Source organism: Pongo pygmaeus, chromosome 19 (assembly GCF_028885625.2).
Source record: "Pongo pygmaeus isolate AG05252 chromosome 19, NHGRI_mPonPyg2-v2.0_pri, whole genome shotgun sequence".
NCBI classification, from domain to species: Eukaryota; Metazoa; Chordata; class Mammalia; order Primates; family Hominidae; genus Pongo; species Pongo pygmaeus.
Window position 1 is genome coordinate 73,832,780 of NC_072392.2, and position 17,442 is coordinate 73,850,221.

The 17,442-nt window shown below is 38.7% G+C and overlaps 1 protein-coding gene across 1 annotated transcript; it reads right to left on the bottom strand.

Moving 5' to 3' along the window:
- Positions 1-3,335: 3,335 nt before the first annotated feature.
- KRT25 (keratin 25) lies at positions 3,336-10,598 on the bottom strand. The gene is made up of 8 exons (XM_054457472.1): positions 10,110-10,598; positions 9,652-9,734; positions 9,126-9,282; positions 6,480-6,641; positions 6,269-6,394; positions 5,698-5,915; positions 4,580-4,647; positions 3,336-3,704 (listed from the first exon to the last, which is right to left on the bottom strand). The coding sequence occupies exons 1-8, from the start codon at positions 10,536-10,538 to the stop codon at positions 3,595-3,597; spliced, it is 1,353 nt and encodes a 450-aa protein (XP_054313447.1). The 5' UTR covers positions 10,539-10,598; the 3' UTR covers positions 3,336-3,594.
- Between the last annotated feature and the right edge of the window lie 6,844 nt (positions 10,599-17,442).

Genomic DNA, 17,442 nt, shown 5'->3' on the forward strand with positions numbered 1-17,442 from the left:
TCCTGAGTAGCTAGGATTACAGGCATGCACCACCATGCCCAGCTAATTTTTGTATTTTTAGTAGAGATGGGGTTTTGCCATGTTGGCCAGGCTGGTCTCGAACTCCTGACCTCAGGTGATCCACCCATCTTAGCCTCCCAAAGCGTTGGAATTACAGGTGTGAGCCACTGTGCCTGGCCAATTAATGCTTTAAAAAGATTTTAAAAGGATTTTATCCAGCATTTTTAGTTGCTTCCAGTAGGAGAACCAGTTGAAACCAAGTCTCCTGTATCATCTCTTGATTCTCCTTTTTACCCCTGTGACTTTTCTGTTGATTGTTCTTCATAGATTTTCATTCCTCTACCTATTGCTTAAATGTTGATATTCCCATTTTAGAACATGATCCCACTTCTTTTTAATTTTACATATGTACATTTATCACATTCGTTCTCTTTAATATAATTTTTCCTTCAGTAAAGCTTACCACCTCTCTACCTGGTAATTCATCCCATATGAAGACTGGCTTGTGGCGAGACATCCCAGGCCCCTCACCTTGGAGGACACAGGAACACAGGGCTTTAGCCTTCCCGGCGAGCCTGTTATGTTCCCTTTGTCTCTTCAGGGACCTGTCCATGTCTCTCTACTTTTCTCCTCTGCTGTCGGAGAAATACAAAAGGTCACTCAGGGGCCTAGAGTCTCTTCATTCAGGCCAAGACTTTCACTCTTCAAAAACTCATAATTGGAACAATCACTGGGGACCAAGCTGGTGCAAGCCACAGGCTTTGCTGTATGATGAGAAGCTGGTCAAGGATGTGTAGCGTAAGCTCTCCTTCTTTTAAAAGCTTACAGACTAGTTAGGGAGAGGGAGACACCTGACTCATCACAGCCGTGACCTTTTATAGTTTTAATTACCAACTTTAGTCTTACATGTTTCCAATACAAAATACTTCTTCTGGTTTTAGATGTGTATATTTATTCATTTATTGAACAAATATTTAATGTGTACCTACCATATGCCAGACACTGGTTACTGGGGATATGATGTTGAACAAAATGGGCCATATCCCTGCCTTAGAAAGCTTACATTCTGGTGCGGGGGAAGGAACAACAAATAAGAAATAAAATAAATAAACAAGATAAATTCAGGTGCTAATGAAGGTTCTGAAGGAAGTAAGGCAGTGTGATGTACTAATGACTTCTGCTAGAGTGGTCAGGGACAGCTCTTCTGATGAGAAGGATCAAAAGGAACTAGCCATGGGAAGATCTGGGGAAGAGCATTTCAGGCAGGGGGCACAGCTGGCACAGAGGCTCTGAGGCAGGAATGAGCTTGCTGTATCCAAGGAATAAGAGGAGGGCAATATTGTTAGGGCTTTGGGGGAGGTGAGGGCATAAGATATGAATAGAGAGATAAGCAGAACGAGGTCACATTGGGCTCTGGAGGCCATAGAAAAATATTTAAATTTAGTCCTAGGTACATCAGGAATCCACTGGACGATTTTTTTTTTTTTTTTTGAAACATGGTCTCACTCTGTCACCCAGGCTAAGGTGCAATCATTGATATCTGCAGCTTCAACCTCCTGGGCTCAAGCAATCCCACTGGAGGATTTTAAGAAAGGTAGTGATGTATTCATCTTTCTCTCTGTCTGTGTATATTAAGAGATTAACCATTGTGTGTGTGTGTGTGTGTGTGTGTGTGTGTGTGTGTGTGTTTAAAGTCATCTTTGTTGGAGTACAATCAGTGATGTGCTGGTAAATGTGTAATAACCAGGTTTCAGAGGAGGAAGAATTTCTGATTTGTGGGGTTTACTTATTTCTGCAAAAGTGTAAATACCTTCTCCATTGCTGACATCAAGCTACCAAGTGATATCACTAAGTGAGGGGTCAGGAAGAGATGTGCAGAAGAGGCTGTCATGAGATGTAACAGTTCTAGCACACGACCGGGTGTATTACAAACTTTTATTAAAATTCACCTTTTTAAGTTGTTCATGTGTATGAATCGTGGCATATATAGCTGTGTAAGGATTTACATTTGGAATCATCGCTCTAGTCAGTAAGTGTATTAGTCCATTTTCACGCTGCTGATGAAGACTGGGAAGAAAAAGAGGTTTAACTGGACTTACAGTTCCACATAACTGGGAGGCCTCAAATCAGGTGGGAGGTGAAAGGCACTTCTTACATGGCAAGAGAAAATGAGGAATATGCAAAAGCGGAAATCCCTGATAAAACCATCAGATCTTGTGAGACTTATTCACTACCATGACAGCAGTATGGGGGAAACTGCCCCCATGATTCCAATGATCTCCCACTGGGTCCCTCCCACAACATGTGGGAATTATGGGAGTACAATTCAAAATGAGATTTGGGTGGCGACACAGAGCCAAACCATATCAATGAGGGAGGATTTGATGATAGGTGGGGAATAGTGGTGAAAATTGCTTCAGCACTTAGACAATTACAAGATTTTCTTTTCTAAATGGAATTTTCTCTGAGATTGTAATATTTTTGTTTCACATAATCTAATGGGGAACATAATTAGGCCTGTGGCTAAGATTGTATCAGAAGCAGGCAATAAAAACAATTCAGGGATAATTACAATACACTTAAAAGACTCTTTTTCTGCTTTATATTTTCACATAGAAGCTGAAACCATTTTTTTGAATAGATTATAATATGGATAATGCATCCATACAGGATAGAGGGTCAACTAAATATCTAGAGGTAATATCTGATCTGAGGAAATTATGTTTTTAATTAATCTAATTTATTTCCCTTTAGTAGAGATAAATCTGTTGGTCAAGAGAGTTATAAACATCAGCTACAACTTTGTAGTAGAAGTGGATGGCTCTATTCCTATAACTTGGATTCTAAACTAAAACTTTTGCTATAACCTCTATTACATTTGGAATATTGTTTAACATATATATCCAAAAGGAAAATGAGGTTGAGAATTAATCATTATAAATATTGAGTATTAAAAATAAGTATTAGCATCTGTCGAATGCTTATCCCATAAGTGCACTTTGCAATAAGTTATTTCTTTAATCTTTACAATAACCATTTGAAAGAACTACTTTTATTATCCCCATTTACAGACGAAGAACCTGAAATGTATACACTTTAGTTATTACTAAAGGGAATAGGCTTCTTAGTATGTCAAAATATGGCAGATTGGGGATTTAAATAAAAGTACTTTTATTCTTTCTGAATTTGTTTCAGTTTGAATTATAGGGTAAGCCTTATGAAAACCTATGAGGAAATCTATTATTTTGAATGAGTTTTTATACAAATAAAAGCTGTTAGATGTTCACATATTTATATTGCACACATAAACATTCTAAAGACAGTATCACCAATGATAACTTGCTAAAGAAGAGGTTTATTGAATACAAAGAATTGACAACAGATTTCTGTAGGATAATCAAATGAGTCATCATATTTGTGTGTGGCATTCTTCCAGATGAATGGGGAGATGCTGTCATTGATTGCCCAGAAAGAAAGTAACAGAAAGACAACAGGATAGACATTTTTCTTAGACATGCACATTTTTCTGGACAGATACATAATGCCTTTTCTTCGCAGGGGGTATGTGGCATACATTCTCTGTTGCATCTCAAATTAATTGCTTTGAGATTTCTCTTCCAGGGAGTGGAGCCTGGTGGTAAGTATTTTGCTGCGTTGGTCTACCTCCTCAAGAACTTTCTTAACCACTATGGCTTTGGCTGAGTCTGAAAATTAAAAATTAAAAGGAGATTTTATGTAGTTAAAAAAATGAATAAAAATTATATCATTTAAAGGAATAATAGGATTTGCATACAGAATGAACTTTGCACTAAGCACAAATACTTAGACTCATTTTTGGTGAATAATTTTGATTATTTGGTTAGAAAAAACATGGTGACATGTTACTCTGTTTAAAATTAGCACACATCACTAACATTAGACATCTAGCACATATGGATATCCACTACAAATCTTTATTGTATGTATTCTTACCAAGCCATGGTAATATAAGAACAATCAAGCTATGCATTAAAAATGAAGTAGTTGGGTATATATATACCCAGAGGATTAGAAAGCATTCTACCATAAAGACACATGCATGTGAATGTTCATTGCAGCATTATTCACAGTAGCAAGAACAAGGAATCAACCTGAATGCCCAACAGTGACAGACTGGATAAAGCCATAAACACCATGGAATATTATGCAGCCATGAAAAAAACCAAGATCATGTCTTTTGCAGGAACATGGATGGAGCTGGAGGCTATCATCCTTAGCAAACTAACGCAGGAACAGAAAACGAAACACCGCATGTTCTCACTTATAAGTGGGAACTAAATGGTGAGGACTTATGAACACAAAGAAGGAAACAACAGATACTGGGTTCTACTTGAGGGAGAAGGGTGGGAGGAGGAAGAAGAGCAGAGAAGATAACTATTGGGTACCAGGCTTAATTCCTGGATGATCAAATAATATGCACAACAAACCTCCGTGACATGTGTTTACCTATGTAACAAACCTTCCAATGTACCCCCAAACCTAAATTAAAAGTTAAAAAATAAAAAAAGTAGCATAGCACAACAGATTTCATTTTAATTACCTTTGACTTGACTTCCCACATTTCCAGATCCATAATCTTTAGACTTGTAACCCCCAGACTTACAGGCTCTGTGAAAACATCACAAAAGAGGGTGATTTAGAGAGAACCCCATCAATTCTAGGTTCACCATATGGTTTTCTTTAGCTCTTTGGTAGTTTCAACTGTGTAACCCAGTATTTGATTTATAGTGTTTGCTGATTTCTGTAGAGGTATGAATACCTTCTCCATTGCTGATATCAAGTCACCAAGTGACATCACTAAGTGAGGGGTTAGGAAGAGATAGGCAGAAGAGGCTGTCATGAGATGGTAACAGCAGTTCTAGCATGCCACTGGGTGTATTTATACAACTTAGGTTGAAATTCACCCTTTTAAGTTTTGCAGGTTTATGAATTGTGACAAATGTATATAGCTGTGTAAGGATTTACATTTGGAAGCATCACTCTAGTCAATGAGGGAGGGTTTGATGATAGGTGGGGAAGAGCGGTGTAGATCGCTTCAGCAGTTAGGCAATTACAAGATATTTTTTCTAAGTGGGGTTTTCTCTGAGACTGTAATGTTTTTGTTCTGCTTCAGCATTAAGAAGTGATTTTTTTTCTGTATGATTCTTTTATATTAACATCAAGAATGGATCAAATAGTAACTGCCAAGGGAAGTGGGGCACAGAAGAACTTTCTGGGGTGATGAAAATGCTCTTCATTGTGAATTCAGGAAGCTTCCTGCTCCTAACAACCCTGAGCTCTAGACTTCTAGACTTGTGCCCATGGGACTTTATCAGTGCTATGAAGACAGGATTCTGTGAGTGCTGAGCTCCAGAAACCATTTCCAGAGTCAGAATCCTGGTCCACATATTGAAACTCCATTTAGCCTCCTGTTTGTTCTTTTCACTCTAGAAGTGATATTTTCAGTGTTCATATCTTAAACTCGGTGCCTGCTGCATATTGGTTTGTTAAGATATTCATTTGTGTTTTGGCAGTTGAGTGTGTATTATATTTAATATTTAGTATTCATGATAGTAAATGCATGCAGCCAAATTATGTCCACTTTCCAGTGGAAAGTGGGACCTAAGTTGCAAGCAGATTTCAGTATATTACGCCATCCATGCAAATTATTTTACCTACCCATCATCTCCTCCTATAAGGAGACAGTAGGTCTCAATTTCTTTTTCCAGGTGGAGCTTGATGTCCAGGAGCTGCTCATACTCCAGCTTCTGGCCCTCGGTCTCGGTTCTGACCTGGTGCAGCTGCTCCTCCAGGGCCCCGATCTGAGCCTGGATCTGCGCTAGCTGCGCACAGTAGTTGCTCTCGGTCTCTGTCAAGGAGCACTCCAGGGAGTGTTTCTGTCAGGAAGCAATAAAGAGAACCTGAGATGGATATGCAGATATGCAGGGATTTCTTTGATACATGATTTTCTCCTGTTATTAACTTTACATATAATTGTTTCAGATTTCACATGGACACATAGTTAAGACTCTGTGATACTGCTTGAAAATGAGCAAATCCTTCTTTTTTAGTAGAATAAACCTAAAGACATTCGTGTAGTTTTAGCTGTCAGCTATACAATCCTATTCTTTCCTTATGTTTTGAGACAACTATAAAAAATATATTTCAATATTGTTAAGGTTTTTAAAACCAGCTGGTAAGTATCTAACATGATGACCTGGGAGATGGTAAAAAATTGTTCTTTTCATACCGTGGCTAAGAGAGACTGAAGTTCAATTTCCAGGGTTTGAAGAGTGCGCTTCATTTCAGTCAGCTCATTCCGGGCTGAGGTTGTGGCTCCGACATCCTCAGAGATCTGCTGCTGCAGGGAGGCGCTCTGAAATGACATAAGTGAAGGAGCAAATCTTAGTTTTGTGAATATCAGTAACATGCAAAGGGACTGCCTTCCGGAGGAGAGTCACCTTCTCGTTGAACCAGGCCTCCGCGTCCCTGCGGTTCTGCTCTGCAAGGGCTTCGTACTCAGCTCGCATGTTGTTCAGCAGAACTGTGAGGTCCACCCCGGGTGCTGCGTTCATCTCCACGTTCACGTTGCCTCCAGCTGCGCACTGCAGAACTTGCATTTCCTAGAGGCAGAAAAGTGTTCAGCTCAGCTCTGCAGGAATCTCATGGAAAGTCTAGAAGCTTAGCTTTGGAAGGGCACTTAGAGTTCATCTGGTTTTCCCCTCCCAGGCTGTGCATTGACCCCCTCCCACCACATTTGATACTTCCTGTCCCTTTGACCTAATTCTCAAAGATGGTGAACTCACTACCTTATGAAGTAGCCTGTTTCATTCTGGAAGAGTTTTAATTGTTCCAGAGTTCTACATTATAGTGAGCCAAACTCCTGCTCTTATAACTTAAACTCGTCAGTTTCAGTTCTACTACTCAGAATGAGTCTTAATTCCTTTTCCAAATGAAAGTTTTAAACATTTAAAATGAATGGTCCTCCATCGCTTATTCTATTTTCCGCCTTTGTGGACTGGTTTTCATTCCACTAGAGGCCAGCTTTGATGCAGTCTTAACTCAGCTACACCCTGAGCACAGCCATGAACATGGTTGAAGGGCTGAGTTTGAATAATTCTGAACAACTGAAAAGATGATAAATAAATAAATAAATGTGTGTGTGTGTGTGTGTGTGTGTGTGTATGTGTGTACCCCTCAGGGAAGAACATCATCCTCTAAAGAATCCCAGCTGTCTCTTAGGTCTATACAGAGACATTAGAGTATCATGTTGGATTTGGAGTCACACAAATCTCTCTGTGAATTTTGGTTCTGCTCTATAGTGGCTGGTGAGTTTGGGAAAGTTGCTTAACATCTTTACGTTTCTATTTGCTTATCTGAAAATTGAGGATAATTAAAAACCCTTCTCTGAGTTGTTAAAAGAAGTCAAAGAACTAATAATAATAAGACTCCATGATACTGCCTTGCACATAAATGCTAAATGAATGCTGGTTATTATGATTATTATCATCATGGAAGCTGGAATTTATTTTGCAGTCAAAGTCTGCATGTTACCTTGTTTGAACTGCAAACTGTTAGAATGTGTGAGTCAGTTCTAAGATTGTGAATGGCAGGCATCGCTGCGAAGACTGTGTATATTGGAATACCACCCATCAGCTCATGTCTGCTGCAGAAACTCTCCTCCCCGTTCATGAATTGGTCTTAATGATGGTAACTAAGGCTTTCATTCCTCTCTGCAGTGAGCCCCTCAGCTATTCCAGCCTTCTTTCCTCTTAGTTGACCCTAAGTCTTCCTGATCTACAGATGTGGCTTTTACTTCTGAGGATTTAGTGAAAACTTCCTGGTTCAAGCATAAAAAGAAAAAGATAAAAAAAGATATATCTATATCTATATCTATAACTATATCTATATCTAGGTTTGCCTGTAAGTGAGGCATTACAAAAATCAATTGCTTTTAATTCACCAAAATTGATTAAACACCATGGGCTGTAACTATATTTGAATCCAAGTAGTCAAATCAATGTTATTCAAGTAGTTATATTTGTAAGACAGCCTCATGACTAATCAAGTAGGATTCTTAGCTTGATCTTCCGTTTTAAGCATTTGGCTTGACCATAGAAGTCTTTTGGCTATTTAAAATATCAAATTTATTTTCAAAGGATAAAGGTTTTTCCCTTTTGGAAAACGGTGCCTCTGAAAGCAATCCTAAAGATGTAATTGCTGCAATATAAAATTTGGAACTTAGCTTCCAACAGTGACCACTTTGGAAGTTTATGATTAAGTGTAAATTCTGGTATAATAGTTTAACTTCATTCTCATTATTTTTACAGCCAGACCTATTAAGAATATGTACTAGAGTGAAGTATGTATACTTAATGTGTGTATGAAGTAAATGTTTTAGTGTTTTAAATCTGCCACTGTCATATAGAAATTGAGATCTAGTTTTCTAGTTTAAGGATTGCCTTAAAGTATATTTATTTTATATTTATTTTATCTAATTCGACGTAATCTCCTAAGTGGATCATTTTAACTTAGTTATAATTACACAACCAAACACTGCTCTTATAACCCTGATTGGTCTGGAAAACATGATTCCTTTTTTTTTTTTCCCATAGGAAACTCTCCCATAGGAAACAGAGCAAGGGTGAATCTGTACAAAGAATCTGACACTTAAAAAGACAGCTCAGGCCAGGCGCGGTGGCTTACGCCTGTAATCCCAGCACTTTGGGAGGCCGAGGCAGGTGGATCACGAAGTCAGGAGATCGAGACCATCCTGGCTTACACGGTGAAACCCCGTCTCTATTAAAAATACAAAAAATTAGCCGGGCACCTGTAGTCCCAGCTACTCGGGAGGCTGAGGCAGGAGAATGGCGTGAACCCGGGAGGTGGAGCTTGCAGTGAGCTGAGATCGCACCATTGCACTCCAGCCTGGATGGCAGAGCGAGACTCCGTCTCGAAAAAAAAAAAAAAGGACAGCTCAGCCCTCATGTCTGTCTGACAATGTGTCTTCAGCACCAACTTTTTATATGAGAGGTTATGTACATTATCTCCTGTCAGGTGCACAGTGTCTGCGGAGGGATCGCAAAATGTAGACGACCAGCTCTTACCTCTTTATGGTTCTTTTTGAGGTAAGTCATCTCCTCACTCAGGGTTTCGTACTGAATCTCCAGATCTGTTCTGCACAGGGTTATTTCATCCAAAACTCTTCGTAACCCATTGACATCAGCCTCTACACTCTGGTGAAGAGCCAGCTCATTTTCATACCTTAAAGAGTGTTAATGATTTCCTAATTTGTCACATGGTTGGAGACATGGTCACTAGTCACTGATCAATGACAAATGCTAGCATTCTGGAATTTTGAAGATTTGGCCACAAGAGGCATTTTCAAAGCTTGTTGTATAATAATTATTGTTTCTACTTTGCAGTATTTGACAGAAAAAGAACTAGGGTATTGGGCACTAGTTTTAATAGCAGTTCACGCTTTGTATTTAATAGTCAAAGCATAAAAAAGTAATAACATCCTGTTTATGTGAAATTCAAGTGTTTTATAATTTTGGAATAAGAGTTGCTAAATTTGATGTAATGCTTTGCATGAATTGCCATGAATTCATTTCACTCTGGCAGTCTACTTACTTGAGTCTGAAATCATCAGCTGTAAGCCTGGCATTATCGATCTGCAGAACAGCATTAGCATTGCTGGTGGTGGATGCGATGATCTAGAAATGGGAATTTGACTTTTATCATGAAGTAAACCAACTGAATCTACTTAATGCTTATTTCTAATGCTAAATTGGAATTCTCTTTAAGAAATCACAAGTAGGTGGGCATGGTGGCAGGCACCTGTAATCCCAGCTACTCGGGAGGCTGAGGCAGGAGAATCTCTTGAACCCAGGAGGTGGACGTTGCAGTGAGCCGAGATCCCGCCATTGCACTCCAGCCTGGGCAACAAGAGCAAAACTCCTCTCAAAAAAAAAAAAAAAAAAAAAAATCACAAGTAGGAAAGATAAATGTTTTTAGAATGTAATAAAGAAAGGAAAACAAAATTTAGAAATAAAGGTACATGAAAATGATTGTGAAGTATGATTTCTTACCTGATTTTTAAGGTCATCAATTATTGGGAAATATCTGCTATAATCATGATCAAGACCACGGCAAGAGCCAGGCCCAAATTTCTCATACCAGCCCTTGATCTTCTGCTCCAGGTCAGCGTTGGCCTCCTCCAGAGCACGCACGTTGTCCAGGTAGGATGCCAGGCGGTCATTGAGGTTCTGCATGGTCACCTTCTCATTGCCAGAAAGGAGCCCCCCTTCATTCACAGTGAAGCCAGCACAGGGATTACCTCCCCCTGTGTTTCCTCCCGATGAGCTGCCTCCGAAGGCACAAGAGAAGCCACTTCCAATCCCTGAAATGCCACAAGAATTTCCAGCCCCAAAGCTGGTTCCCCCACCAGAGAGTCTGAGTGATCCTGTGGTGGGACGAGGACAGGACCTCCTGGATGCACTGGAAAGTCGAAGAGACATGGTATCAGGGCAAACGCGTTGCAGAGCTGTATTCGTGAAAGCCAGAATGGAGTGCCTTCTCGTCTAAATGGTTTTGTTTGCCTTTTTATAGGCAAGTCCCAAGTGTGTTCTGAATGAAATTCTGCCTACATAGAGTAAAACATGGCTTGCCAGTCTCAGCAAGTTGGCATAATTGGGTGATTTTTTCTAATTAGTAACTCACTTTGCTGGGCTCATTGCTGTAGGAGGGCAGTTGCCCTCAGGTTGGTGGTTATCTGAGAAATGGGTCTGGGTGGAGCAATGTCAGGTTCATTATTACATTTTTAAATGTTGAGTGAGTCATTCTTCACTTCCATCCTTAGAAGATAAACCTCATCGGCTCATTACAGAATAGAAATTTAGCATCATGGTTTTGGGCTATTATGCCAAGGCAGGTTGTGATGTTTCTGAGGCTTTTTCTGCTTTTATTTTCACAAGTTTTTCCACATAAGTAGAGAATAGAACTGTAATCATTATTTCCCCAACCTGGTTCTTCAACCAATAGGTTTTTGTTTTTATTTTTAAATTCCTCTTGCCACTGTTTCCCATGGGAAGTTAACTTCCATTCTGGCTGACATGAGCATCATATTTTGTTGACACTTATGACTGAGGAGAGTTGTCTTACCTTATCCATTTTGGTAATTAGGAGCACACCCCTAATTGGTGTTATGTTTTGTGGGAGTTTGGAAAGACATTAACTTATTTCCTGACCCTGCAAAATCTGAAGCAAACCTGGTAGGAATTATTTCTTCTGTCTTAATTTATTGTGGTTTAGCTCAGATGAAAGTCATCATAAGGTATTTAGTGGGTGGGAATTCACATATATTTACTGAAAACTCTACTTATTATGGAAATATAAAAACTTGACAAATAAGGCCAGGCACGGTGGCTTACGCTTGTAATCCTAGCACTTTGGGAGGCTGAGGCAGGCGGATCACTTGAGGTCAGGCATTTGAGACCAGCCTCACCAACATGGTGAAACCCCGTCTCTACTAATAATACAAAAGTTAGCCAGGCATCATGGCGAGGTGCCTGTAATCCCAGCTACTCGGGAGGCTGAGGCAAGAGAATCAATTGAACCTGGGAGGCAGAGGTTACAGTGAGCTAAGATTGTGTTACTGCACTCCAGCTGGAGTGACAGAATGAGACTCTGTCTCAAAAAAAAAATTGACAAATAAACATTGTATATATTTATGGTGCACAACATGATTTTTTGATATATGAATATATTGTGTAATGACCAAATCAAGCTAATTAACATATCTATTACCTCACATACCTATTTTGTGGTAAGAACATTTAAAATCTACTTTCTTATTGTTATTAACTATAGTCACCATATTGTACAATGGTTATCCTGAACTTATTCCTCCCACCTAAATGAAATTTTGTATTCTTTGACCAAAATTTCCCTAGTGCACTTCGCTGATGATTAGTGATGTTGAGCACCTTGTCATAAACCTATTGGCTATTTGTATGTCTTTTGAGAAATGTCTTTTTTTTTTGTTTGAGACGGAGTCTCACTCTGTCGCCAAGGCTGGAGTGCAGTGGTGCGATCTGGGCTCACTGCAAGCTCTGCCTCCTGGGTTCAAGCCATTCTCCTGCCTCAGCCTCCTGAGTAGCTGGGACTACAGGCGCCCGCCACCACACCTAGCTAATTTCTTTTTGTATTTTTAGTAGAGACGGGGTTTCACTGTGTTAGCCAGGATGGTCTCGATCTCCTGACCTCGTGATCCGCCCACCTCGGCCTCCCAAAGTGCTAGGATTACAGGCGTGAGCCACTGTGCCCGGCTGACAAATGTCTTTTTCATCACATTCTTTTCTTGTTATTGAGTTGTTTGAATTACTTATATATTTTGGATATTAAGCCTTGATCAGATGTATGGTTCACAGCATTTCATCCAACAGGTTCATCCATGTTGTCACAAATGACAGAATTTCCCTTTTTAAAGGCCGAATAGTATTCCATCGGGTATATATACTATATTTTCTTTATTGCTTCATTTGTTGATGGATGCTTAGGTTGAATCCCTATCTTGGCTATTGTGAATCATGCTACAAGGCACACGGAATGCAGATATCTCCTTGACATACTGATTTCGTTTCCTTTCAATACTCAGTAGTGGGATTGTTGGGTCACATGGTAGTTCTACTTTTAATTTTTTGAGGAATCACTATACTGCTTTCCATAATGGCTGTATTAATTTACATTTCCACTAACAGTGTACAAGGATTTTCTTTCTCCACTTTCTTACTAACATTTGTTATTTCTTGTCATTTTCATAATAGCCATTCTAGCAGGTGTGAGGTGATATCTCATTGTGTTTTTCATTTGCATTTCATTCATGATTAGTAGTGTTGAGCATTTTTTCCCATATACCTGTTGACCATTAGTATGTCTTCTTTTAAGAAATATCTTTTAAAATGGGTTATTTGTTTTTGTTATTGTTGTTGAGTTGCTTGAGTCTCATATATTTTGGGTATTAGTCCTGTGTCACATGTGTGCTTCACAATATTTTCTCCCAATCTGTGAGTTATCTCTTCATTCTGTTAATTATTTTATTTGCTATGTAGAAGCTTTTTAGTTTAGTGTAATCCCATTTATGTATTTTTTCTTTTGTTGCCTGTGTGTATGGGGTCATATAAAAAAATCTTTGCCCAGACTAATGTCAAGAAGTTTTTCCCTATGTTTTCTTCTAGTAGTTTTACAGTTTCACGTATTATGCTTACCTGTTTAATACATTTTGAGTGGATTCTTTCATATAGGGTGAGATAAAGGTCCAATTTCATTTTTCTGAAATATAGTTTCCCCAACACCATTTACTAAAAAGACTGTTCTTTCCCCATTTTGTGTTCTTGGCACCTTTGTTTGAAAATCATTTGGCTGTAAATGCATAGATTTATTTCTGGGCTCTTTATTCTGTGTCATTGGTCTATATGTCACTTTTTGTGCCAGTGTTGTGATGTTTTGATTACTATAGATTTGTAGTGGATTTTGAGATCAGATAGTGTGATGCTTCCAACTGTTCTTTTTGCTCAAGATTGCTTTGTCTATTCAGGATCTTTTGTGGTTCTATATGAATTTTAGAATTCATGTTTTTTTCTCTTTGTGAAAATGTCATTGGAATTTTGATAGGAATCACATTGAATCTGTATATCACTTTGGGTAATATAAACATTTTAACAATATTAATTCTTCCAGTCCATGAACATGGCATATCTTTCCATTTATTTTTGTCTTCATCAATTTATTTCATCAATGTTTTATAGTTTCACTTATTTCTCTTCTGATCCTTGGTATTTTCTCCTTCTACCAACTTTGGGCTTAGGTTTTTCTTCTTTTTTTTCTAGTTCTTTCACGTGTAATGGTAGGTTATTTCTTTTTTTTTAATGTAGGCATTTACTGTTATAAAATTCCCTCTTAAAACTGCTTCTGCTACATCCCATAAATTTTGTCATATGTTTCCATCTTCACTTGTCTCTAGATATTTTTTGATTTCCCTTTTGATGTCTTCTTTGCCTCATTGGTTGTTCAGGAACATGTTGTTTAATTTTCACATATTTGTGAACTTTCCAAATTTCCTCCTGTTATTGATTTCTAATTTCATACTATTGTGGAGAAAAAATACTTGATATAATTTTAATCTGAAGTTTGTTAAGACTTGTTTGTGACCTAACATATAATCTGTCATGGAGACTGTTCTGTGTGTGCTTGAGAAGAATGTGTATTCTGCTCTCGTTTATATAATGTTCTATATACGTCTGTTAGGTCCACTTGGTCTAAAGTGTGGTTTAAGTCTAATCTTTCCTTACTAATTTTCTGTCTGGATGACTGATCCATTGTTGAAACTGTAGTACTGAAGTCCCCTACTATTGTTTCATTGTTGTCTATTGCTCCTTTCATATCTGTTAATGCTTGCTTTATATATTTAGGTGCTCTGATGTTGGGTGCATATATATTTACAATTGTTATATCCTCTTGATGAATTGTCTTTTTTATCATTACATAATGACTTTCTTTTCATAGTTTTTGACTTAAAGTCTATTTTTCTCTTAAATATAGCTACCTTTGCTCTTTTTTGTTTCTATTTGCATGGAATATCTTTTTCCATCCCTTCACTTTTAGTCTATGTGTGTCCTTAAAGCTGAAGTGAGTCTCTTGTAGACAGCATATAGATTTTGTGTATGTGTGTGTGTGTGTTTGCCTTTTTAGTACCCTTAGCTATTCTGTGTCATTTGATTGGCGAATGTAATCCATTTATATTCAAGGTAATTATTGATAGGTAAGGACTTACTACTGCCATTTTGTTGTTTTCCAGTTGTTTCATAGATCCTTTGTTTCTTTTTTCCTTTCCTGCTGTCTGCCTTTGTGATTTGACAACTTTCTGTAGTGGTATGCTTTGATTCCTTTCTCTTTCTCTTTTGTGTATCTACTATAGAATTTTGCTTTGTGGTTATCATGAAACTTACACTGAACATGTTAGAACAGGTTATTTTAGGCTGATAACTTCAATTGCATTCAAAAACTTTACAATTTTACTACCCCTCCATCTATTTTTTTGATGTCACAATTTATATCTTTTTATATTGTGTATTCCTTAACAAATTATTGTACCTATAGTTAGTTTTAATAGTTTGGTCTTTTAACCTTTATACCAGATATAAGTGATTAGTACACCACCATTACAGTAGTATATTCTGAATTTGTATATTTACCTTTAACAGTGAGTTTTTTTTAACTTTCATATGTTTTCATGTTGTTAATTAGAGTTCCTTTGCTTCAACTAATTGACCTATCTTTATCATTTCTTGTAAGGGAGGCAATGAACTCCCTCAGCTTTTGTTTGGGAATATCTCCTTAATTTGTGAAGCACAGACTTTTCTGGGTATGATATTCTTGGTTGGCATGTTTTTTTCTTTCAGTACTTTGAATATATTATCCTACTCTCCCGACTTGCAAGGTTTCTGTTGAGAAGTCTGTTGATAGCCTCATGGGGATTCTCTTGTATGTAATGAGTCTCTTATCTCTTGCTGCTTTCAAGATTCTCTCTGTCTTTTGGCAATTTGTAAAAAATTTTACTTTAAGTTCTGGGATACATGTGCAGAATGTGCAGGTTTGTTACATAGGTATACATGTGCCATGGTGGTTGGCTGCACCTATCAACCTGCCATCTAGGTTTTAAGCCCTGCATGCATTAATGTGCCTCAGAGTGTTTGTCTTTGGGTTGATCTTGCTTGGGATCCTTTGAATTTCGTGAATCTATATGTCCATATCCCTCTCAAGATTTGGGATGTATTTCTTTACATAAGCTTTCTTTCCTTTTCTCTCACTCTTTCCTCCTTCTGAAACCCTCATAATGTATATATTTGTATGGTGGGATAGAATAGATCCTGTATGCCTTCTTTACTCTTTTTTATTATTTAAACATTTTTGTTCCTCTAATTGGGTAATTTAAAATGCCCTTTCTTTGAGTTTGCTAATTCTTTCTTCTGCGTGATAAAGTCTGCTGTTGAAGCTTTCTATTGAATTTTTCAGTTTTGTCATTGTATTCCTCAGGTCCAGGATTTCTGGTTTTATTTTTATGGTTTCTATTTTTAAAATTAAGCTTCTCATCTTGTTTATGCATTGTTTTCCTAATTTCATTTAGTTATTTATCTATGTCTTTTTGCATCTTATTGAGCTTCTTTAAGATGATTATTCTGAATTTTCTTTCAGGCAATTTGTAGATCTCCCTTTCTTTGGAGTCAGTTATTGGAGGCTTATTAGTTTCCTTTGGTGGTGTCATGCTTGCCTTATTCTTCATTATTTATGTAGTCTTGCATTGGTATCTGTGCATTTGAAGGCACAAATACCTCCTTCATTTTTTTTTGAGACAGGATCTTACTCTGTCACCCAGGCTGGAGTGCAGTGGCGTGATCTCAGCTCACTGCAATCTCTGGCTCCCAGGCTCAAGTGATCCTTCCACCTCAGCCTCCTGAGTAACTGGAATGACAGGCGTGTGCCAACATACCCAGCTAATTTTTATATGTTTTGTGGAGATGGGGTTTTGCCATATTGCCCAGGCTGGTCTTGAACTCCTGAGCTCAAGCCATCCACCCGCCTCAGCCTCCCAAAGTGCTGGGATTACAGGTGAAAGCCACCACACCTGGCTCTCTTTAAATCTTTATAGACTGCTTTTGGCAGTTTAAGGCCGTCTTCTATTAGGTTCCTGTGGTGATGGGATTGTGGTCAAATGGGGTTGGAGCTGGATCACATGGCTATTGCTGAGTCCACAGTGGGGTCTATAGTTGATAGGTCTGTTACCAGGGGCTCTAGTCGCTGTGGATTCTGTGTAGTCTCTGGGTTGACTGGACTGTCTGTAGAAACTTGGTCCATAGAGCTGGCACTGGGATGAGAGTCCATTTCAAGATCTGTAGATGATGGGCCTGTTACCAGGTGTGTGAGTGGGTGTGGCTTCTTCTGTGTCTCTGGAAAGTCTCCCAGTGGATCACTAAGTGAGACCCTGGGTATGTAGTGCTGCTCAAGTCCATGGCTGAGACAAGTTAGAACTGAGTTTTGGGGCTGCTTTAGAGCCTGTAACTGAGACTGAGCTCTTCAGACCTGTCTTTGGGGTCACAGATGGGTATGTTTTCTGGTGGGTCCCTGGGCAGGCAGGCTTACTCTCAGACCACAGTTGATAGAGGCTGGTGCTGAATTACAGGGCCATTTCAAGATCCACAGCAGGACCAAGGTCAGTGGGTCAGGCTATAGGAGCATTGATGAGCATGTCTATCTCCAGGTCTTGTGTGGGCAGCACTGCTCTCAAGCCTCAGATGAAAGGGGCTGGGACTGCTTTTCAGGGCCATTTCAGGATCTTCTGTGGGACCCAGGTCAGCTGGGCTGTCT